This window comes from Cuculus canorus, chromosome 3, assembly GCF_017976375.1.
Source record: "Cuculus canorus isolate bCucCan1 chromosome 3, bCucCan1.pri, whole genome shotgun sequence".
Lineage (NCBI taxonomy): Eukaryota > Metazoa > Chordata > Aves > Cuculiformes > Cuculidae > Cuculus > Cuculus canorus.
The window spans coordinates 12,083,409-12,108,780 of record NC_071403.1 but is presented as its reverse complement, the minus strand read 5'-3'; the positions used below and the strand labels follow the sequence as shown (position 1 = coordinate 12,108,780).

General features: G+C 36.2%; 1 protein-coding gene across 3 annotated transcripts in view; it reads left to right on the top strand.

Moving 5' to 3' along the window:
- Positions 1-25,372, top strand: part of EYS (eyes shut homolog) — an 880,825-nt gene that overhangs the window by 434,610 nt on the left and 420,843 nt on the right. For all 3 annotated transcript variants that reach the window (XM_054063979.1, XM_054063978.1, XM_054063977.1), the window contains 3 exons: positions 1,663-1,834; positions 2,345-2,423; positions 15,579-15,778. In XM_054063979.1, the coding sequence (XP_053919954.1) occupies positions 1,663-1,834; positions 2,345-2,423; positions 15,579-15,778 (451 nt within the window). The remainder of the gene's footprint in view (positions 1-1,662; positions 1,835-2,344; positions 2,424-15,578; positions 15,779-25,372) is intronic.

The following is a 25,372-nucleotide window of genomic DNA, read 5'->3' as shown; positions in this document are numbered from 1 at the left end:
ATGTAATTACAAGATGTTACTCATATAAATGAACTATAATTTTTCCTTTCTCAATAGATTATGCAGTAATGGAAGCACATGTGAATATGGAATAATTGTCAATGATTACTTTAACCCTTAATCTGTCATTCAGAATCAATATATCAATATGTGTCAGCCTTTCCAAATGAAAGGCTGCAGCCACTGAGGTAACTCAGCCAAGTTTCTCCTGGGTTGATCATAGACAAATCAGATTTCATTAGGTGATTTTGGAATCTACTGCTGGTATGTTGCTGAATCAATATTTAAATACCTTACTAGCAATACACTGTCTTTTAAAAATATATAGTGTTATTTGATTTCAGGTTTATTTCTTTTACTGGGTGCATTCCACCAGCAGTGAAATGTACCAGTAGTAATGAAAGGCATTTTTTTTTTTGCTCTTCATATTTGTGCGTAAAATAGCTGGGTTTGAATTGAGGCTAAGATACTTAACTAAACACCTCATTACAGAAACACAAGAAATACTTTTGATTTCTGTTGTGAAATGGGGACCCAGAAGACCTGGTGTAAATTCTGGCTTCTGGACACTCTCTGCTCCAGAGGAAGGCCGTTTGTCTTAAGCATTCTTTTCCTTCCTCCACATCCTCCCTGGCTCATGCACCAGAAAAATCAGGAGAATGTTCTGCATTACCCCTCATTTTGGTTTGGAAAGAGCTAAAATTCTTCGTAGCATCTTGCATGGACCTATGTTTTGGATTTGTGCTGAAAGCAGTGTTGATACCACATCACTGTTATAATTACTGCTGAGCAGTGTTAACACAGAGTTAAAGCCTTTTCTGCTTCTCACGCCCCCCTGCCAGTGAGGAAGTTGGGGTTACTCAAGAATCTTGGGGGAAGTAGTGAGTTAATTCCTTGTTTTGCTTTGTTTGCTTGTACAGTTTCCACTTTTCCTATTAACTGTCTTTATCTCAACCCACGAGTTTTTCACTTTTACCATTTTCGATTTCTCCATTTTGGGGGAGTGAGCAAGTGGCTGTGTGGGGCTTAGCTCCCTATCAGGTAATGAGCAGTACGGGCCCTTAAAGAAGTCCAGGTACCTGTTGGTTGTTAATTACTGTTTCGTGAAGTACTTTGAGATCTTTTGATGGAAAACATGTGGCACTAATTTGCAGGAATGTTACAGACAGGAAATCCCACCATCCTATCTCTCATAATACATGTCTTCAGAAAGATTTTGAAGAATTTTTCAGCTTGCATAATTTACCAAAATTTCTTTTTGAGAAATAAAGAATTGCAGTCAGATCACCACCAAGACATGTATCAATTTTATTCTGTATTTCTCTTACAGGAAGACTGTTCATCCTTCTGGTAACTATAAAATAATTCCTCTTGAAATTTCAGTTTCTCTATTTAACTATTTTATTTGCATGTTGACCCTCAAGGTCTTCTTTCTTTTCCCCAATTACAGATGTAATTGCAATATATTGTGATATAACCATTCTTTTCAGATTTGTATCTATAGGCAATTACAGTGAAATATTCTTTATTTCTGAATATAATGAGCTATATAAAAAATGTATGAACATAAAAACAATTTATCTGGTATTATTAATAAATTGCCTGTTAGTTGATTTGAATTTAGAATTTAAATCTTGGTCATGTATTCTGTTTTTTACACAGGTGATAGATGCGAAGAAAATATAGATGAGTGCATGTCTACTCCTTGCTTCAACAATGGAAGTTGCATTGATGACATCAATTCCTATAAGTGTCACTGTAGGAGAGGTTTTATTGGAACAAACTGTGAGATAAATGTTAACGAATGCTTGCCAGATCCTTGTCTTCATGGAAGGTGGTTATTTTTATTTAACTGTCTCCAAGATAACGTACCTAACTAGCAATATTTAAGATTTAATCATATAGGAAGGTTGATAAATATAGTTTTAATTATGTTCTTCCATAAAGTAAGAGTACAAGCCCACTTAAATATGACAGATATTGCCTCCTTAAGCTAATGCAATATACTGTAACATTATCTCAGTTTCTCTTTCATTTTTGTTCATTAGCATGAACCCCTCTTCAGTACATGTGAATTAATTAGACTTTAATATACTTAAAAGCAAATCTTTAGCTGTTACATGCCAAGAGGTGGAAATGGGAAGACATCTATTATTGTGACAATCAGCATCTTATAAACCCCTCAGTACCCATAGTATATGCATTTGAGACTTATTCATAAAACTAATTAAAAGTACTGTGGATTTCAGTAGGTTATATTCTTTTGAAATGTATGGAATAATACTACTAGCGCTGAATCTAGAATTATATAGCTTTGTCTGAATAATACGATTTCGTATTTCAGATGTATAGATCTCATTGATGGATACCAATGCACTTGTGAATCAGGATGGACCAGCTCAAGATGTGAGATAAATATTAATGTAAGTCTTCAAATTTTAATTATAGGAGAAAGGGTAATAGGCCTCTTGAAACTCATTTTTGTTTAAGTAACTTCTGAATAGGTCATTTAGTTGAAAATGCATGACAGAAATTCAGTTGTTTCAAATCTATTCCATAAAGTTCATTATTTGTTACTTACATGAAACTGCACTGAAAAAGACGATTGTGAAAATGTCTAAAGAACTTTGGAATTGAAGTGTGAATAATAAATCTGAAAAGCCACAGCAAGCTAAGCCAACATTACCAGAAAATCATTTCTACCTCAGTTCAGCATGGATGACGTAACTCCCTAATTTGCATTGTGAGCCCCATTTGATGTAGCTTAATTGTATATTTGAATAGTAAACCTCAAGATGCAATGTTCTATACTGAAGATAAGCATGACTTGTGTTTAAAATTTCAAAATCTAGGTAACTGCAGAATTCTGTGAAATAAAAGTGCAGTGTAAAAATACACTGCTCACTTCCTCCTCTTAAATTCAAGAATATTTTTGTGTTATCATGGGGAATGGCTGTGGATGAGAAGGCATCTGTATATGAGACTTTGTGCCATGAAGATTCCCATGGTCAACAAACCAACTTGTGGAAGGTCACTACATCTGGCATAACACTGAACAGTCCTTACAATATTGGCCACACTTTGGAGAAAGTATGTAATGGTTATTAGACTTTTTCAGGTTTTGTGCCAAACACTTTAATCAGATCTTGGAATATGATCCTTCTAAATGCATTTGGTCTCATGATAAAATCTGGCATGAGATCTGCTCTCTACTCTCCTTTGGGTTATCTGGCTTCCAATATTGTGCTTCTGAATTGTCAAAAACACATTCCAAAATGTTATCCAAACTTCTTTTTAGCTTCTCTGTGCATGTAGGGACCTTTCATGTTTTTTTTTATAGATAGCTAAAAGCACTAGATAACTAAAAATACCTCACATTACATAAAGGAAGTATAGTCTATAACTTTTCTGATGAAAATGCATGACAGTCTCACACAAGGAGTAAATCTAGTTGGAATATTATCTTCCAACTTCTTTGACAGAAAGAAAAAGTCAGAAAATAAGTAATTCAATTCAACAGAGTGTGCATCATGATATGATATTGCAAATCTGTATGATTATCAGCTGTTGCAAATGCTAATACAGAATACCCTTGGGTAATATTTTCTCTAGCAACATCCATGATTTACACTTTCTTCCATTTTAAGAGAATGAGAGATTTAATGACCTGTAGACAACTGCATAAAATCATATTCAAAAGATAACCACATTTCATACTGAGATGTTTGAAAATGCATAGATTAGAAATTCATAGAAAGAAACAATATCCATATATATTTGACAGATAAGTCTGTCAGAATGATGGCTTCATTTTTTTTTATATTCATTCTATTTGCATGCAATGTGATTAGACTGTGCTGCAGGTGTCATATTTTTAAAGACTCTAACACTGCGTTCATCCTGGTCAGACATATATCATGCCTCTACAAGCCTTACAGTGATCAACAAGGATTTCTGACTGTGTGTGGGTGTATACATCTAGATAATCATGGTAGGCTTATTCTCTATAATTATTTTCCTCTAGATTAACATCAGCCAGTTCCAATGCTTAAAAAATAATCAGGAATTAATCCAGATAAATATATTTCAATATTTTCTTCCCTTAAAGACACATTTCCTTGTGTTAAAGTTTATGCAACTGCATTAGGCGTAGATGTCAAGGTTCTGTTTAGAGGGGAGGCTGCAAGGGTGGCTTCTGTGAGAAGAGGCCAGAGGTCTCCCCACGCTGAATGCAATCGGTTCTAGTCAGCTCCAACAGACTTGCTTCAGGACACAACTAAACCCCTCGGCCAAGGTGGTGGCACTTCTGTGGAAAAATATTTAAGAAAAGGTAAAAACCACTGCCCAGCAGAAAGAGGAGGGAGGGAGAAAAGCATGAGAATTAAATCAGCAGACATCAAGGTCAGTGAAGAACGATGTGGAGGAGGTGTTCAGGCACTGGAGCAGAGGTTACCTGGCAGCCTCTGGAGACAGCCGTGGTGGAGCAGATATTTCCCTACAGTTCATGAAAAGGACCTCACCAAAGCAGATATGCACACCTCAGCCCATGGAGGATCTCATGTCGCTGCATGTGGATATATCCTGAAAGAATTGCAGCCTATGGATTGCCCACACAGGAACAGACTCTAGGAGGAACCTGTGGCCAGTGGAGAGGACCTCATATAGGAGCAGACTTACTCTGCAGGACTGAAACCCATGGATTCACCGAAGACAAATCTTCTGTGATGGTAAGAGCGTTGGTGGATAAGGGAAGAGCAACTGATATCATCTACCTGGACTTCTGCAGAGCATTTGGCACTCTGCCGCAGTATCTAAATTGGAGACACGTGGATTTGATGGATGGACCACTGAGTGAGTAAGGAATTGGCTGGATGGTTGCATTCAAGGAGTTGTGATGCACAGTTCAATATCCAAGTGGAGATCAGTGATGAGTGGAGTTCCTCTGGGTTCAGTATTGGGATAAGCACTGTTTAACACCTTTGTCAGTGACATGAGTGGTGTGATGGAGTGCACCCTCAACAAAACTGCTGATAACACCAGGCTCGGTTGATGCAGTCGGCACGTGGGAGGAGAGGGGTGCCACCCAGAGGTACCTTGACAGGCTTGAGAGGTGGGCCTGTGAAAACCTCATGAAGTTCAACAAGGCCAAGTGCAACGTCCTGCGCCAGAGTCAGATAAATATCAAACATAAACAAAGAATGAGTGGAGAATGGGTTTAGAATAGTGCTGAAGAGAATGACCTGGGGATGTTGGTTGATGAGAAGCTCAACATTTTGTGCACCTGTATCCTGGGCTGCATCTCCACCTGGAGTACTGCATTCAGCTCTGGGACCCCCATGGACCTGTTGGTGCCAGTCCAGAGGAGGGCCACAAAGATGATCAGAGAGTTGACGCACCTGTGCTTTGAAGAAAGGCTGAGACAGTTGTGATTGTTCGATCTGGAGAAGAGAAGGCTCTGGGGAAACCATATAGCAGCCATCCAGTTCCTTCCCTGAGTGACCTAAGTAAGAATTTAAGGTTATCACAGGGAAAAAAAGAATGGCATTTTAATAAATGGAAAGCTTGCCCACCTGGGAAGATCAGAAAAGTCCATAAACCACTTTAGTTCAAAAATTGACAAGGAAGTTCAAAAAGCTAAAAGACAAATTGAATAGTGCCTTTTGAAGGATGCTCTAATGTGTAAAAAGCTCTTCGTATCTATCAAAACCAGGAAGGTAGGTAGGGAACTGGTGGAATTACATGATGGTTAAAGTGCAAAATGGGCACTCAGGCGGGGTAAGGTCACAGCAAGTGAAGCTCAGTGAACTCTTTGCATTTGGGGAATGACAGAAAGACCTCACAAAATGCAGAGAGTTCAAAGTGGAGGATTAGCTTCAGTGTAAGATAATGTACTGAGGGAAAAGAGCCTGACACTTAGCAGAACTGTCTGTTACAACCCAGGAAAGAAGACTTAGAGCAATCATTGACTGTTCTCTGAAATCATTGTCTCAATATAGAGTTACAGTGCAGAACAGAAGAAAAAGAAACCCAGCCTGCTGGCATCATGATCAGGAAACAAGACAGAGGGCAAAATTTCACTGCTATATAAAAGCTGAGTGGACTCATATTGACTACTGTTAACAGTTCTGGATCTTGGGTCTCAAGAAGGATGTAGCAGAGTTAGAGAAGCTACAGAGGGAAACAAAAATGATATGAATGGATAGTTGCCTTGGGAGGAGAGATTTAAATGACTGGAACTATTCCTTTTGAAAAGGAAAAAAATGAAGGTAATGAAATTAAGGGCTAGAAAACTATTGCAGTGGCAGATACTTAGATGGAAAATTTCTCCATGTAATTCTGTAGTAAACCAGTTAGGGGGACATCACGAAAAAAACAGGAGAAATATTTGGAAGAAATAAATGCTTTTTATTTCAAAGGAAGCAGAGACCCTCTAGAACTAGCTGCCACAGAAGGCTAGGGAGGAAGGTGAACTCTTAGTAGGTTCATAAAAATTAGGCAAGTAATGAACAACAGGTCCATAGATGAACGATAAATGAACTAGTCAGGGAAACACTGATTATCATGTCTGATTACACAGTTCTATTTACAGGGAAGATGCATGAGACACACACTGTAGAAAGTGGCAAATTTCACGTGATTTTCCTGAAGTGACTTTCTCTCGACAGATGTTATAGACAGAATACTGAGCCAGATGGAGAACTCGTCTGATTGCTGCTCTGTATTGTTGTTCCTTCTCTGCATTGTTGCCTAAAAAATAGGTTTATTGTTATTATTTTTCTCTTCTCCTTGTGTCCATAATTCAAAATGTCAAAGTAAAATATTTTGGTCGTTTTGAAATTGTTTTGAATTGAATTATGTTGGATAAAATCAACATTATGAAATATAGAAATAAGTTTTGCCAACTCATTCCATAAAATGCTGTATGTGTGTTTAATCCACTAAATGAAAAATCTTTGGGAAGTTAATAACTAAACATTATGTGATAATAGTAACTAAAAAAGTAACAGGAAAAATAGAGTAATGATGGTACTGGTTAGAAAAATTAACTTTTTTTGTAATTTTATTAAACATAAAAGAGAATTAGATATCTGGTGAATTCAGCTCAATTCTTAATGTAAATATCAGGCTTTTACATGGCAGCAATACTATTGAGATTTATTCCAAAATAAAAGTACACTTTAGACTCCCATGTGAATGGAGAAGTCCATAACTCAGTGAACCACACAGTTTAAACGAAGTGCTGTTTCAAACTTAGCAAAGGAAACCTGGGCCTTTTACTAGCAGTCATAATTACATCAGATGGTTGTACTCATGATAAATGAAATATATTAAACTGTGGTAAAGTATCTTTAAAAGGAACTGAAATGCATATGCATTGAACAATGGTTGATTTGCATAACCATGAAACTATATTAAAATATTAAATTGTGCCTTTCTTATGAAACAGTAGTGCTGATTTAGACTTTTTTAGGAAATATAGATTCAGGATGCATTAAAAACCACATGCATACTGCATTTTGTATGCACAAAACTTTGCTTTAACACGTGAGTTGGTTTCTAAGGCATTTACTTACAGCATTGATTTCCTTTATTCCTATTTTTTTTTCACTAGTTCAAACATCTGTTTTAAAAGCTGGTTTATTGCCAGTATAGATTTGCTTCAAAATAGACTAAACTGTTCACTTTTAAACCTGCCCTGATGCTTTCACATCCTTGCCTTTCACCAATATAACAATATCTGTTATTTTCTCAGCTCAGCGTCACAGTGGATTGCATGAGTTATTTATGTTCAGATGTTCAGAGCTAGTCTGCTTTATAATCACCTTTTTTTTGGTGCAAAGCTAAACTTCACTTAAGTAAAAATACATCTATCATCCTTTTTTTTTTTTCCTTAATCTCTCTCATAGAAATAGATTGTAAGGTGACTTAGAAATATTATTTCTAATCAGAGTTTCCAAGGAGGACTAATGAAAAATAGTCCTTTCTGTAGGAAAAGAAAAAAAAACAACCTAACTTCTGAAATGCACTTTTAGTTTTTGTTTCAAGAAACAGAGTTGAACTAACATATTGTTTGGAAAAATAATGTTTTTTTTACTATTTATATTAATTTTCTTAAGTAAGTCCCCTGATAACTCTTCCAAGCTATGGATTGTGATTTTGGAAATTGTATAAGTTGATACGTAGAAAGTTGGAATTTCTTAGGCAGATTGACCTCACTTCCAAAGACAGATGTCAGTATAGACCCACAGATTTGGATAATGGTGTAATATGCCTTGAGGAAAATGCTGTGCCTTTCTAGGTCAGTTGCTAGAGTCCAGATTTCTGAACAATTCCCTGCCAAGAAAACCAGTGGACTATGGCGTGTCAGGTGGGCTCTCTTAAGGGACAGTCATCCCCTTCCTAGTACAAACAAGATTTACCACACCATGATATTTGGAGAACAAGATATAATAAATTATAGTGCTCTCATATAAACAATGTATTGTGTTTTGCACTATTCAAACGAAGAATCTTTAACCTAACCTTAAAAGAATTGCATAACTAGAAATATGAATATGCTTTCACTTTTTTTGTCTTGAATTTTAAATGATCTTGCAAGGCTGACAAAATCAGTCTGGACTTGCATGCACCCTAGCAATAATATAGTAAAAATCAAGCCAGAAAATCCCTATTCTGCTCTCCTGTCAGAAGTCTTTATAGTCTTTTCATTTACAGCCCCATGGAAACTAATACTTGTATTTAACTTATGTTTTCCTAAAGCATATGTCTTAGAGATATATCCAGTCTTCCTTTAAGAACATAACAAGGTGGAAGATCAGCTACTTTTAACAGTTTTACAGTGGCCGACTCTCAGTAGGAAAGTTGTACCTTTTCTCTATGTTTTGTACTAACTTTCTCTAAAAGTTAAAATAATCCTTAATCTCTAATACTTCTTCTGAAAAACCTGTGCATTGCCATTATCTCTCTCTTAATTTTCCTGGTGAGACTAAACCTAAGAACACTCACAGAGCCATCAAGACTTCTGTAACATCTTATAGCTGATTATTGCTTTTAATAGCTAGAAACAGACCTATACTCCATGAATTTAATCATTTATAGGTTATATAGGTTATTTATGTTCTTGGCAGTATCATGTGAAAATGAGATCTATGATGTAATAATGTTTTTGAAAAAAAATCTATCTGACAAATTCTCCTAAGTGGTATTTACTTCACACTTAGCTAATTGTAAAGCATTTTATCTATTACCTAAATAATTTTATATATTCTCTTTTTTTTTTTTTCATCTTTTATAACAAATAGATTCTAGAAGTTGGCACAAGGTTTCAGTTTCTCCTAGGCACAAAAAAAGGAATAATCACATGTCTAAGTGTAAGTCGCAGCTCCCCTCTCTGAAGACTAAAGGATAGTAGAAGCAATTTTTCCAGAGCATTGCAATGGGACTTACTGTTGATAGCTTGTTCATTACAACTTTAAGATATTTTTCAAGGTCATTGCCTGTTAACAACACATAAACATGGTATATTGCTTCTTGAATAAAAATGGGAAAAGTTTTCTCTTCACAGAAAAAACAGAAACAGGAAAAAAAAAAGAAAAAGCCTAATGAAAGGGAGCCCTCCTGCTTTACTTTAAGGAGATCAGATCTAAGAAAACTCTGATATTTGTATGAGAATAAAGATTGGAAGAATGGAAAGTTGGTAAAAAACCCTGCTATACAAATAATTACAATTGTAAAATTTCTGCTTTGTTAAATCTTTTCATTTATTTATGAGAGAGCGCATTGAAGCTGCCAGTGTTTTCAAAGATGAACTGGGAGGAGGAGTACCGGAATGCTGCAGAGTGTGAGCACTGGACATAGTTGTGATGATGTTTAAAGAATGAGCAGAGAACCCTGATTGAAGCTAATAAGTGGCACTTTTCTTTTTTTTTTGGTGATAGTGGAAGGGTCAAACCTCTTTAGAGCAGGAAGAACCTGACAAGATGAGGCCTGAGCAGCAGATCTTCTGGCCTTCTGGTTTCCTTGGAGACAGACAGCTGCAGCCCTGATTTGACTTCTCTGCCTGTGAAGGGAACACATTAGACAACAGGAAGGGAACAGGTAGAGGGCAGAGATGGTCACAGGAAAAGCTAGGCAATGTAGCTCACTTAGGACAGGTTACTTGTTCTGATGAGAGAAAAGAAAGATGTACAGGTTGCCCCGGGAATCTATGGAGCCTCGGGCAGCCTGATCTAGTGGGAGGTGTCCCTGCTCATCTCAGGGGGTTTGGAACTAGATGATCTTTAAAGTCCCTTCCGACCCAAAATATTATATGGTTCTGTGATTTTATTCAGGGTGTGGTGAGTTAACTTTAGCTGGTGGCCAGACACCCACCATGCTGCTCTCGCACTCCTCATCCTCATCAGGACAGAGGAGAGGAAATAAGAAGAAAAGCTTACAGATCAAGATAAGGACAAGGAGATAATTCATGGTCACCAATTACCATCATGGGCAAAACAGACTTAACTTGAGGAAGATTACGACAATGAAAAACTGAAACCCTCTCCTCCCAACCTGCCAGAAGACATGCTCCTGTACAGCCCCTCTCTACGGGCTGCAGGTTCTGCCAGGAGCTTAGTCCTTTGTGGGCTCTCTATGGGCACATCTGCTGCAGCGTAATGTTCAAACACAACACAAACAGTGTGGATATCTCCTCCGCTGTGGTCCTCCGTGGCTAGAAGGAATCAACCCACTTCCCCACAACTTCCTCTGGTGGAGATTGCCTGTAACACCATGTCCCTTTCCTTCTTCTTTGACCTTTGTGTCTGCAGGGCTGTTTTTCACACTTTTTCCACACTCCTCTTTCTGACACTTCTCTGCACAATGTTTTTACTCTTTCTCAAATATCCTTTCCTCAAGTTTCCATCAGCTCAGCCGTGGGGCTCAGCTGTGCCTGGCAGGTTATAGACAGCTGGATCCAGTTGTGCCTGGCTTTGGGCAGCCCCCTGCTCTAAACAAAACCTTGCTACCTAGATGTATTTGAACAGATTGCACCAGGGAGATGCCTGAATCACTTCAAATTCTTTTCTTAAAGGAAGCAATCTGCAAGACCTGGAATATTGTCTTACTGCTTGGGAAGGAGGGCAGCAAATCTCTGAGGCCAGGCTGATTGTGACTTTAGAGAAGCTCACACACAGAGTCCGTACATCGATGCAGCAACAGGAAAGTGTTATGACTCCTGTTCACATCCTGAGTGAGCCGAAGAAGCCCCAGTCAAAGGATGAGATTTTCTGTGTTCTCAGAGGAGACTAAAAATGAAACTGTTGCTTGAAAGAAAGAGAAAAATCTGAAAGAATAATAATAAAATAGTACTTGCTGTTTCTAGACAGTCCTGAGGAATCAAACAAAGAAATCATAGAGACAGAAGCTGTCACTGTTACTGCCCCTCAGTTTGTTACTGTTACGACTGCTTGGTTGCACCTGGAGATCTCAGCAATTGTTCTGGCTCCTAAATGGAATATTTTTGTAGAGAACTCCAACAAAGAACTGAAAGTAACTTGGTGATTTTGAAGAGGAATTTCTTTTTGGTGTTTTAGTTTTTCTTTTTTTTTTCTAATCATTCATTGCTAGCAAATTGTTGGTAGAAGTTACACAAAGTCATAATAGTAATAAATGTTGTGACGTAATGAAGTATTTGCTGTACATACATAGATTTCATCTTGGAGTAAGTGACATTGTGCATGGATGTATCAGTGATTCTGTTCAGGAACCCCTTGCTGCACTAAGTACTCCTAATCCTAGTTAGAAGCACGCATATTTATTTCTTAACCTTCTATTAAGACTTTTTCATGTGTTTCTTGTCAGATGTCAGTATTAAACTTTTAAACTCCCAACGATGAGACCCTCTTATGCTGCCAGTGCGTTCAATCACCTTGCAAAAACCCTAAGTGTCAAAAGGAAGCACTGTTTTCTGCCTCCTTTGTTCAATACACTGATGTCTACTGTGGCCTTTGGAATTTTAAGGTGATGCATCATCATTACCTTCTTCTCACTGTTAATGCACAAGGCTCTTTAAAACAGATCATGACTTACTAATGAAGGACAAATTTCTGTAGGCAGTTGCTCTTGCTTCCACAGGCATTATCAGTTCAAGTGAAAATACATGTATTTACAAAATAGGGTTCTAAACAGCCTTATCAAATGGGCTTGTGAACAAAATAGCTATGTATTCTTACTTCTTAAATACAGATTCCTTTTCAACCTGTTCTCTTACATTTTTTGTATATAGATAGATTTTAAAACTTTCAGTCAGACTTTGATGATTTATATCTGTTCTTTCTAAATATCAATGCTGACTTAAGAACTTCCCATGTCCTCATCTTCAAATAGTTCTCCCCTCAATAACAGTTTCTAAGTTACACCTGCATAACATCATGTGTCAGGAGCTGAGAAACAAATTAGAAAAGTGGTTTTCAAAAAAACTTTTAAAAAATATTTCTTTGTTCTGCTCTTGGTTTTGTTTTGTTTTGTTCTTTTTTTTGGTTTAGTTAGAAAGTATATTAGTCTATTATTCTGACAGAATGAAGAAGAGAAAGCAGTACAATTTAGGAAGAATAGCAGGGAATAGAGGAGGGAATGCAGAACATAGTAAGACAGCCTGAAACATTCATAAGCTGAAACCACTGGCAATTCCTGAAGTTTATTCCCCTTTGATTTCGCTAGGAAATTAATGTTAAATTACTTTGCATCTTCAGGCCTGGATTGCTGATCAAGACCAGAGTGTTCTGTTCTGTAACATAATCTGTGGATTTTTAGTTGCCATAGAGGTGCCCACTTCAGGAGCAGTATAGTGAGAGCTGTATAGTGACACTAATACAGTTTCCCCAACACTGTATACCTCCTTTCCCCAAAACATATGATTGAGGAGAGGAAACACAAAGATGAAACAGAAAAACTGGCCCTATGATCAGTGAGTAGGTTTCTTTTCTGCTACTGGCAAACATTTGATTCTAATGGCAAAAGGTTGCAGTCACTCCTATTTATCTGCAGATGAGCAGTGTTCAGTCTTGTAGCGTGAGTTATCGTCACTGTTTAAAGTTGTTATTAATTCTCTATATCTACCAACCAAATACTGTAAATTTCTAAAGGACTAAGCCTGTGTTGCACTCACTGACTGCAGGAGTGGTAGTGATAGTTGTTTGCTTTGTTCAAACAGTTTATTTGTAGAGTTTTGGAAGGACTATTGTAAGGTTAAGACTTTGCCTTTGAAGCTTAAAAAGTCCGCATTTTTTAAAATCCAGATCAAAATAGCTTTTCAGGTTTAGTAAAAGTTAAAAAGACCCATTGAAAATAAGAAAATACAAAATGAATTATAAATAAGTGAGTAACTGTGACACTTCTATATTTCAGTGATTTACATTTTGGAAAATCTAAAATTACCCATCTTTTTTAATATTATTTTTGTAATTTCCAGGGTCTTATCTTCCTTTGACAGGATCTGATCAATTCTAGGTGAGAAAAGGCTAAAGGATTTCTTACAAGACTGGGAAGTGGACACCTGAGGTGCCCAAAGAAGTCTTTTCCCCCTACTGCACTAGAGAAGAGAGAGAATATTCTAGGACTTTGAGTCCCTGTAAAAGTTCTGGCTAGGGGTCATAGTTAAATTTCAGTCTCCCATTGCAAAGAGAAAGTCAAAACTGAAATAGGTGCCCCTACCTTCGGGGAATGAATGTAGTGTAGTTGGGAATTTTCTGTAGAGACAGCTATTCCCTAATACCAAGCTGTAAAGTCAGTCTCTGGTAGAATCTAAGACAGGCAGGACTTGGTCACAGCTGTGTTGCAAATTCAGTTTTCCATCTAATGCCCCATTTCTTTTAGACTGTGAATTACAGCATTTGTTGGTATTGTGGTAGCTCACCTACTTTAGGATAAATTCCCTTACCTAGGAACAGTACATACCAGCAATTCTCTGGTACACAAAGTATACTCCTTTTATTTTTCTTTGCAAGTTTAATGATGAACTTTTAACTGCAGCAAATCAAAGTTTATTAGAAAATGATAGGTGTGATTTCTTTTCTGCAATCCATCTGGATTTCATGTTACTGTAAAAAATAATTAATCTGAGCAGGTTTGTAAGATTTTAGTGAAACAATATATTCTGTAGAAGAAAATGAAAAAGTTTCACACTAAGTTTGCAACATAGTGCGACTGTGATGGTGTGTTAAGCCAAAGTTGTGAACATTTGTCTAAGCTTTGCCTTTATCCTTAGCCACTTTGAGGATTCTGATATTTTGTTTTAATTTTAACTTTTGAATTATAATGAGGTAAAAAAATGATCCATTAATTAATAGATTTTTAATTTATTCTGCTAATGAGCAAAGCTATAAATACAGAAGTAGTAGAGAGGGATTTAATTTAATCCAAATTAAGAAGACCAGACAAAAGAAGTTACTGGAATAAAAAAAAAAAAAGCCCAGAAATTTGAACTGTGGAATGAGATATTTTGTAAACAAAACAAAGAAGACTTATGTTTACCAACAACAAATATAATTAATATAGAAAAAGACTACTTCTAGAACCTAGATACAGATTTTTTGGCAGTTGATAAATCTATCTCCATATTCCTGTGGGATGCATAATTCAATTAGTTTATGTAATGTTCACTAATATATCATCCTATAGACACCCAGCTGGATTGCTTAAAGGAAAATAAGTTGTTTTCTCATGATTCCCCATAGATATTTGAATTTACATCCTGTCAAAGCAACTGTAGTACCTGCAGGAAATCTGAGTGTCCTTGGATATCCTTAAAGAATTAAACCTCCTAAAGTTACAGAAGCATAAGAATTAATTTAAAATACTAGAAGTAGCTGGACTATTCGGGTGGCATCAGCAAAATAAAACTCCTTTGGGATACATGGAAAAAATATTTCTGTGCTCAAGGGCAAAAATACATTGCACTGGCAACTGCACTAACTAAACTTTCCCATAGAAATATTAATTTGATGCTACTTTGCTTTATTTGAATTTGATGACTATCACATTAGCTTTATCAGAGGGAATTGTAGTATGAGAACACAAACATTTCTACATGTTTTTCTTTGCAATATTATACATTAACTGTTGATATAGAAACATTTCTCTGGAAATATTTAATGAAGGGTTTATGTGCATTGGTTAATATAAGTGATATTTTTATTCTACTAATGTAGCTTTTTTCACTGCAATAGGCCTTACTATAAAAACTTATTGTATAAACTATGGCTCGAAACCATGGTTTAAAATTTTAATAAAGGAATCATGAGTGGGAAGTGCATATTTATGGCTATAAGGCTGCTTATACAAAAGTATTTTTGTGTTTCTCTAAGATTAATGAGTGGGATAAAACATCATTTCAGAAGTTAGTGTGAGTTGTTATCAAAGGATCTCAGTATAAATAAAAATTGCCCCAAAATTAGAGACTTGCTCATCAGACAAATAATAAAATCTACCAGTCTTTTTCAAGTCTCCAGATACAGTCTCTTCCACCTGCTGTTGATATGAATGAGTAAATAATGTTTTCTAAAGCTGGGTAGTCAATGTATCATTATTTCTGTCCTCAGGAATGTGAATCTTCTCCCTGCATTAATGGAGGTTCTTGTCAAGATGCAGTCAATGCATTTGTTTGTACTTGCCTGACTGGGTACACTGGCAGATTTTGTGAAGTTGATGTTGATGTTTGCAAGGAGCCCACATTGAACTCAAGTCTCTGTTACAATGGAGGTGTATGCGTTGATGGACCTGGAAGAACTTTTCATTGCAGGTTAGTGTTAATACTGTCATATAACTGCATTAATTTGCTAAGATTTCAGGGCAGTGTTGTTACTATGCGAGGAATGTGAACTCAATTGCATTTGATGCTCAATCTAGAACTCAAAAATACGCTTAATGTGGGCCTACAGAAAAGATTGGGAGAGGCTCTATCAGGTAATGCAGTGATGGGATGAAGGGTAATGGTATTAAGATTAAATAGAGTAGATTTAAGTTAGACAATAGGCAGAAATTTTTTACTACAAGGATGGTGAGGCACTGGAACAAGCTGCACAGAGAAGTCATGGAAGCCTCAACCATCGAGGTGCTCAAGGCCAGGCTGGATGAGGCTTTGTGCAATCTAGTGGGAGGTGATCCTGCCCATGGCGGGAGGGGTGGAACTAGATGATCTTTAACATCCCTTCCAACACAAACCATTCTATGATTCAATGGTTATTGTTTTTTACATCTAATAAATATATCAAGTTACGGCTATTATTATAGACCCCATTCAGTTGCTAAATAAGTAGAAATATTAAATACTAAGAAAATATTTTATAAACATACTTAAGAATGAAGCATAATATTTTATCCTACACAATCATGTGCTCAGTGTCATGTGCTCTGATTGGTGACACAAATTGAAGCCTAAGGATGATAGTTTTGTTTCAAAAAAGACATCTGCTGTTAAGGTAAGAATGGACATTCTTAGTTGCATGTAACAATTTGATAGCTTTGTGATGTACTATAAGAAATAAAACTAATTTCATTTTTTATGGAAAGAAGATTAAGAACCAAATGTATTACTTCTAATTTGTAATTTAATTTCAACCTGTCGATCCTTTGTGTCCTTCTTTTAATAACTATGGAATGCCATTAGTATTCAATATAATTAAAAAGACAAATAGCCCATGCACATCCAGGAACTTTTAATGTAAGCGAGTATTTGCATTGATTACTGTCATTGTTTTCCAGAATCTGAGAGGATCATCGTCTGTGATTAATTTCTATCCTACAACTAAACATTGAAGCTACAATAATTCGAGGCACAGAAACACATTAACAGATAAAACATCCACATGTCAATGAGATACAATAATTATATTTATGATCATAGAATCACAGCATATTTTTAGTTTAGAAGGGAACTTTAAAGATCATCTCTAAAATCCACCACCTGCTATGAGGCAGGGACATTTTCACTGGATTCATTTACTCAAGGCACAGCCTGACCTGACTTGGAACATTTCAAGTGATGGGGAATCCACAGTTTCTCTGGGCATCCAGGCAACCTGTTCTAGTGCCTCACCAATCTCATCATAAAAAAAATCTGCCTCACATCCAGTTAAAATCTACCCTCTTTCAGTTTAAAAACATTGTCTCTTGTCCTGTCACTACAGGCCCTACTAAAAAGTCTTTATCCATCTTTCTTAGAAGCCCCCTTTCATTATCAAAAGAGCCTTCCCAGAGCCTTCTCTTCTCTAGGCTAACATCCCAACTCTCTCAGCCTTTCTTCATAGGAGAAGTGTTCCAGCCCTCTCATCATCTTTGTAGTCCTCCTCTGGACCTCATCTAACAGTTCCATATCTTTCTAGAACTGGGAGCCCCAGAGATTGATGCAGTACTCCAGGTGGGGTCTCACCAGAGTTTAGCAGAAGGGGACAATCGCCTCCCTCTACCTCCAGCCACACTTTCGATGCAGCCTGGGATATAAATGACTTTCTGGGCTGCAAGAGCACGATGCAGACTCATGTTGTATTTTTCATCTACCAATACATCCAAGTCCTTTCCTGTGGGGCTGCCTACAATTCCTTCATTCCCTAGCCTGTACTGATACCAAGGATTGCCCTGACAATGGTGCAGACTCTTGTACTTGGCCTTGTTGTTAAAGAGATTTGAAAAGATCCAGTCCTCAATCTTGTGAGGGTTCTTCTGGATGGCATCCCTTGTCTCCAGTGAATCAGCTATAGCACTCAACTTGGTGCCATTTGCAAACCTGCCGAACATGCACTCAATCCCACTATGTCATTGATGAAGATATTAAATAGTACTGGTCCCATAATAACTCTAATATATTATGGTTTAGCCTAAACCTCTCAGTACGTGCTTAAACTAACTCACATTATATTGTATCTGCAGTGAGCTGCTACCTGAACAGAGACTGTTTCTGTGACTCAGATATTTGGTAATTTGTTCAACCCTTATTGTTTGATCATCAGCCTGAGCATTTAATCCTGTGCATTTTTGTGTTTATTCTTATTACACAGTCACTGTGGAATCAGCTGGAGGAAAGGCAAAATCCAATATTACTTAGAGCCTCCTTAGTTTGGGGATCTGCCTTGAGATGTTTGTATTACTGTAGCTGGTAAAACTGGAGATACCGAGTAATGAAACCTGCCCAGTAATAGATGTCAAACTGCCTTATCTGTGGGCAGCACGGCCATCTTCACCTGTATAGAGTGTTTCACTCAATAATATACTGAATTTTTCAACTTTCCTTGAATTATGTGGGAATCAATTACATGAACAACCCTACAGGCTTCTTCCAGAAATGACTATGAAAAAAATCCACTGGGACAACCATTAAATTGTGTGTTATCTGAAATATCTTTCTGTATTCAAAAGCTTGGTTTAAAATTAAAACAACTTATTGGAAGTGAGAGGGGTGCTGGGAGTTGTAATTTAGTTTTATCCCGGGCAGACTGCCACTGAATCAGGGCTTCAGGAAACAGATTACCATCTGAAAGGATACCCACCTACCTTGCTTTGTATTTTTGTCTTCTTAATTAAAGGAATTGGCTGCGACAACAACAAACACCAGAGAAATTACCAAATTAATAATAAAGATATCACTGGGCTCACAGGGGCTTTCAGAAGACAATTCAACCCAAGCTACATATGGTTGATGTAATGAGTAGGTATCAGAAATTCTGAGGCCTTTTCATAGTATTTTGCAAGAATTTTAAAGAAAAGAAACTGTTCCACATAAAATATTGAGATTTTTTTCATTATATTTAATTCACAGTTGGTTCTTCCTCACTTTTCCATCTTTTGGTCCCAGGCCATTCAGTATGTTTGGCTTGAAATTTAAAAAAGCAATAATAATAATTTAAATAATTCCTCTGCCTCCACTCATGATTGCATGGAGCCTTTTTCAAATGTGCATTTCTGTGCCTTCCTGCTGACCAGGTTCTGAAGTCATATCATCTTGAGAAGGATTATCTGTGCAGTGCTTTCAGTCTGATCAGGGGAAAACAATGTCAACAATCTTATGTCAGGTCTTGTCTTAGATTAATTTCTTGACTAATATTGCTGCATTGCACTTTTAAAGCACATTATATCATATTTGGGTTTTGTAATATTTTTATTAGGGAAAACCAAGGTGATCTTTTATGCCATTTTGTCTTTTGTCATCCACTCCGAGTAATTTTATATTTTTTTTTCAGATATTTACCAGTATCGATATAAGCTAATTTTGTTGGTCTTAGGGTCACAAATAAATCTGATCCTATCCTTTGATTCATGAAGGGAGACTGATGGTCTTTAAATCTGCTTTTTTGATTATATTTGAATATATTTGGTTCAGAACTTTAGCTTTGTGGGCAGCATTTTTCAGAGAACAGTTTATACTTAGAAGACAATTCTATAGGTTTGAATTTTACATTCAATGGCAGGTAAATGTAAATATCTGATCAACAGAGTAGCTGATAAACAGCATGTCTAGGTTTTTCTTGTAGCTCATGAGATTTTAGTAAGAAAGAATTCTAAAACAGGAATATGTTGTTCTAGATTTCCTCAAAATAAAGTGCAATTATTTTAAAATGTTTATTACGTTATCTACCACTCATTCTTATTTGTGACTATGAGCTCGTTATAATGAATGTAATATTAAGTAATAAAAGGCTGGATCTTGCTGTTTATAATCTCACACATACCTAAGAAACTGTTGAAGGACCTTTGACTCCTATTTAACCAAGCATTTGCTAACATTTGTAAAAGAATATAATCTATTAATTACTTCAATACCAAGTAAAAAGGGCAAAAGTTTTGTCAAAAGCAGTCATAGTAATACATCGTATATATCAGCTAGTAACTTTGGAACGTGTTGTCAAAATCTTCAAAATATACCACTTTTGGACATCTTAAAGTGGTAAAAATTATGCAAGGAAAAATAAGAAATCTGTAAAATTTAGCCTGATTTCTGACTTTCATAAAGATAAAGGACTAGTATTATGATGGAGTGTATCCTATTAAATAGAATTCAAGAATCAGTTAAAAGATGTGCAAAACCTGTAAGTAACTTAAATTCTTTTCTTCCTTGAGATTCTTCATGTGCTATTTGGCACTAAGAAAAACCTTTCTTTTTCTTCCTGTTATAATTCTTCCCTTTTCTTTCTCTCATTAAAATCAAATTGCTCTTGAAAATATTCTCATTACATTGCTTCGCATGTTTTGTTTATTTAATGCTTTTCTTGCCACAATTGGAGCACATGAAGAACATGTAATTAAAAACCAAAGTTGTCCTACAATCTTAATCTTCTGCTGCTTAGGAAAAGCTGGTGAGAATAAAGATCAGTACATTCTTATTCTTGTATCCTACTGATAAGGAAGCAACTTTTCAATTTTAAAATATCTTGTTTCAAGTTCTTTTCTGTTTTAATTTGCTTTACCTTTGTAACCAAGGTGTCCCACCAGAGCATCAGGCCTCATAACTAGTTAGGGCTTCTGCAGGGATCCAGGAAAGGTATCAAAACAATTAAAGAGGTGAGTTGCTCTATTAGCAGAAAACCGGAGTCTGAAAAACATACTACTCTGTAGCTCTGGCATGCAGACGGCACATAAGATAAACAATAAAACAGAATGGTTTGTCTTAAAACATGTATAAGGTAAAGAATATATTGTTGGTATAAACCAGATAGTTGTGGAGGAGCCCAGAGGTGCAGAGTCTTGTAGGGCTACTTAGGCAACTGTATCCAAAAAAGCTCCTATTTAATTCAATCATGGCATGCAGAAACAGTTAATCTGCATGATTTTGAAGAATCAAAGTTATTTAGGGTTTAATAAATGACAGTCAATATTTAATTTGAAAGATGTTGCAGACTGTAAATCAAACAAAACATAGTTTGCTCTTGAAGAAACAGTACTTAATATAGGTGTGGCCAGGTTTTTAATTAATTGAGCTTTGGATCATTGTCTTCCTCAAACTATGACATCTAATCTGAAGCTGACAAATACATTAATTGCTGTGATGATAGAGTCTGCTTTGAAAAAGTAAGACAGAAATTTGGCCAATATCAATGATAGAAAACACTGGATTCTTCTGATGATTGCTGCCAGGAATGACTATTCCAACATCATTTTTCCTATGACTTGCTAATCAACAAGATGACAAACAAAATGTGATGCCACCTTATATGAGAAAATCTTTTAAACAGAAATGTCATTTATTAGTACTGCACGTTCAGTCCTTCATCCCAAAGGCAATAGAACTATTCTTTGAAGCTATTCATGTCAACTGTACCTCCAGGCAATAATCAAAAGGTCCTCTTGTATTTCAAAAGGCTTAACATATGGAACATTTGCACAGCTGTGTGCTCCCAGCAACTGAAAGAGGGACTTAATGATAACATTTTCTTTTTGAGATTCACTCAGTCTTGTGTGCTATGTAACAAAAAAATATGCTTCTGCTGGAAGATTGCTAACTGAAAAGCTTAATTTCATTTAGCTGTTTATCACAGCTTGCAAGGTCTGTCCAAAGTTGCAGAGTACACATTACGCAGAGCTACATATCTAGGTTTGTCATAACACTGGGATAAGCGTATGAAGAAAACGATACAGAAGGAGTGACTGCAATTCACTGTAATATCAGAATCGGAATCTCTGAGAACAGGCAAGTCATAAAACTATAGGTTCTCACTTTTATAGGTGCTGTGAATGCATACACAGTACTCTTTTTTTCTGTCTCCTCTCCATGAAAACAGATGTCCCTCCATTTATTTGTAGATAATAAGATGGGTTCTGCATGACATTTCATAATCAACTGCTTAGTTCTTTACATTTAGTGTGGGATGAGTGCTTTAGGGTTTGCATTTCATGTGTGTATTAAGTTACAACAAAACACAAAAAAGGATATACTGGTTCAAGTCAAGAACCATCTAACACTGTGTGATGTTTCCACCACTGGCCATAAGTGGATTGTCAGGAAAGAACATGAGAAGTGCATGCATATTACTTGTCCTCTGTCTCGCCCATGTTCTCTCAAACAGAGATTTTCCTGAGCATGTTGCAGATTGTTCAGCAGAAGTTGATGAGCCTCAAAGTACTTACACAGCCTTCCCTTGAATCTATATAGACTTTTTCTCTGAGAAGGGCGCTTTGCTAGGCAATCTCCAGAGGTCCCTGCCAACATCAGCTGTCTTGTGACAATACCATTCAACAAGCAGGCCCACAGGTTTAGCCCGTCGCATGAAAAAATTTTCCCTTTTTAAATTTTAAGTACTGCTCCTGCTAGTATTTTTTCATGTCCCCTAGTACTAGTGTGCAAAAGAAGAATGAAATGCTGATTCCAAGCTATCCTTTCCTTGCTTTTGTGGGCCACTGCCATATTGTGCCATACTCTTTCTTTTCCAGGCTAAAGATTTCTGCCTTTCCCAGCCCTCCCGCCTTTGGAAGGCATCCCAAAATTCTGGTCGCCCTTGTTGCCCTTTCTAAATGCTTTTTAATTTCAATTCTGTCTTTACTGACACAAGGGAACAAAAAGTACATTCATTATCCAAGCTATGGGCCAATCTGTGATTTACAGGATGGCATAATATTTACTTTCTCCTTCTCTATTCCTCCCATAATATCAAGAATTAGCATTTTGTTGATTCTGGGAGGTGAGAGAACACAGGCGTTTCAGTTTTTTTCTTAAACTGGCTGATCACTGAACTGTCATTTCCATGGAGAAGGGTTAAAGTTGGCATACTAACATGTTCATATACCACTCCAAGTATACAATGTTTCATTACGTTGCACTTCTTTATTTATTAAAAATCCTATTCTTATTTTTGAAGCAATAAGAATAGGTAATTATGTTAATGAAGATTTCTAAGCATTTATTCCATTTTATAATGGCAAATGCTTGTGTCCCATGTGAAAAATACTAGCTGTAATACTGTAAAAACAAATAGCATAATGATGCAAATCCTGTCCTGTATTTTTCTTATTTTGTTGACATACAGTAAAACTCCTTACTTATACATGTGACAAGCTCATAAGGGAAAAAAGAACAAGTACACCATAGTCTTTATCTGCTACGTGCCAATATAAAGCAAACAGTTAATTTAATAAAGTGCGTATGCTAACTGGTACTCTTAACATGTCTCTACAGTTTCAACTAAAAACAGAACTGTAAGCATAAAAATGTTAATATGTAATTTAAAAATAGTTCTCCTAGTTAACTATAATTCTGAATTATTTTAGAAATATTTTTTAGAAGTCTTGTTGACAATAAGCTTTTGTGCTTGTAGCAGACATGCTTTCTAATAAGTTTTGACTACTATATGCCTTTTCTTCCTTTGTTTATTCAGATTGGTTCACATTAATATGTTGTTCTTTGTATGATGTTGCATAAGAGGTAAAGGAATATCTCATAGCTATAAAGAGGCAAGATGTCCATTTTAGAGACCCCTCTGCCATATAATCAAAGTTACCTGAAGGTCAAGATCACAGGACTTTGAATGACTGTTTAAAACAAACATTGTGCCTAAAGGTGTTCAATGTGTGCAATATGCCTATTTCGATAGCTGCAATAGCTGTCCCTCCTAGTGTTTCTGGGCAAAAGCAGAGAGAAATTAGCATTCTGTCACTCAAGTGGATATTTATCTTGATATTCAAATATTGTATCAAGCCATTTTAAATATCTTCAGAGGCAATTTTACAATTTAAATAGCAAAACAGAAATAGGAGTATGAAGAAAGTTAAGGCATTAAGAAACATGTCCCAAAGATTGCTATGTTTTTTTAGCAGATGCGTGCTCTGTCCTGTTGCATTTTACTAGTGATATTTACAATGGTAGTACTGCATCTAGTTAAAATTACCCACTCTCCTTACCTTTTTTAAATTCTGAAATGTAACAGCAAAGTGCATCCGCCAGAGAATTAACATTGTCTACAGAAATAGCAGCATCTGGCAATGAGGTACTAAGACTAGTAAGAAAAAAACACACCCAAAGCAAAACACAAATCTAGTACAAATTACCCATCTGCCCATTCTTGGACTAAAAAAAAACTGCTTTAAAGCTTGTATCTGAATGGCTGTTTCCAATTGTTGTATCTTGTATTTTTAAGCAAACCTTTTAAAAATTCATTGCCTGAAAAAGTGCGGGATGCCTCTATCTCATGTATATATTGGTTTTGGTTTGGGTTTTTGTTTTTCTAGCTAAGTTGCTCTCTGACTTCATGAAATAAAAGCCAAATAAGAATAGCTACTGGGGATCGCATTTATGTCCCCATTACACAAGATGCAGTGACTGAACAGTTGGGAATGTGCCTATAACAGAACATTTTAGCTTTTCTAGCCACACACAGAGAATATTAAATTCAATATTACCCAAAACATGCATGCTGAAATAAAATCCAACACCTGGACCAAGATTTAAAATTTCACAGTTGTTTAAGATGTAATGTGCTGCTTATTTCAGAATTCCACATGGAACGGTAAAGTTTACTACACAAGTGATTCAAACACACCTCACCTTTGACACCTGCTGTTACTGTCTTCAAAACTTTCTGGTATTTGTTGCATTCTTTTTTCTTTTCATTTCTAAAACATGTATTCTGGGTACATGTACATAAATGGCACCATAATGCTAACAGTGACTTGCCTTTTTATGGTAATTGTTGACAAAACCAGCAATAAACCTGCCATAAAACTACAACATCATTTTAAAAAGAGAATTTCTCTGTTTGGTTGTATTAACAGGTCATATAAAGTGGCAGTTGAAAATGTTTATTACGTTATTGTTTAAAATCCCTTGTTTACTGTTTTGAGCAGGTCAAATCTACTGGAATTTTGTAAACTTAAGAAATCTTAGTACTTTCTCTACAAAGTAGGTCTGAAAAATTACAAGACTTCACTCTAACATTATTCTTTTAGCACCTGTTATTCCATATTCTCATTCAGATGGACATATTGTTACTTTTCAGAGAAGGACAAGGCCAAGGTAAAAGCAGGCATTATTGAACTAAACTGGTCATTTTGAAGACCAGAATAGTAATAAAAATTGTTTATCCATCTTAGTTCAGCATTGAAAATGGACATTACAGAATTAGTCTCCAGGGAAGCCATTCAATTCTTGAGAAGTGCATATGTGTGCCACTATGAATGAATGTGATCAGTTAATACCCTAGTATTTGACTATGTATTTGTAAATAAACATAAACAAATCCATCTGACAGAGTAGTTGTACCAGGGAGGTACTCCTTACTATAAAAGCATTCTGTCATTTCAACTATTTATATATACTCACGTTTAAAAATATATGTAAGGTATTGTGTTCTATACCGGAGTGTGTCATACAATGTAATTCTATTAGAATTTCTCTAAAGTGTCATCAACTGTGTAT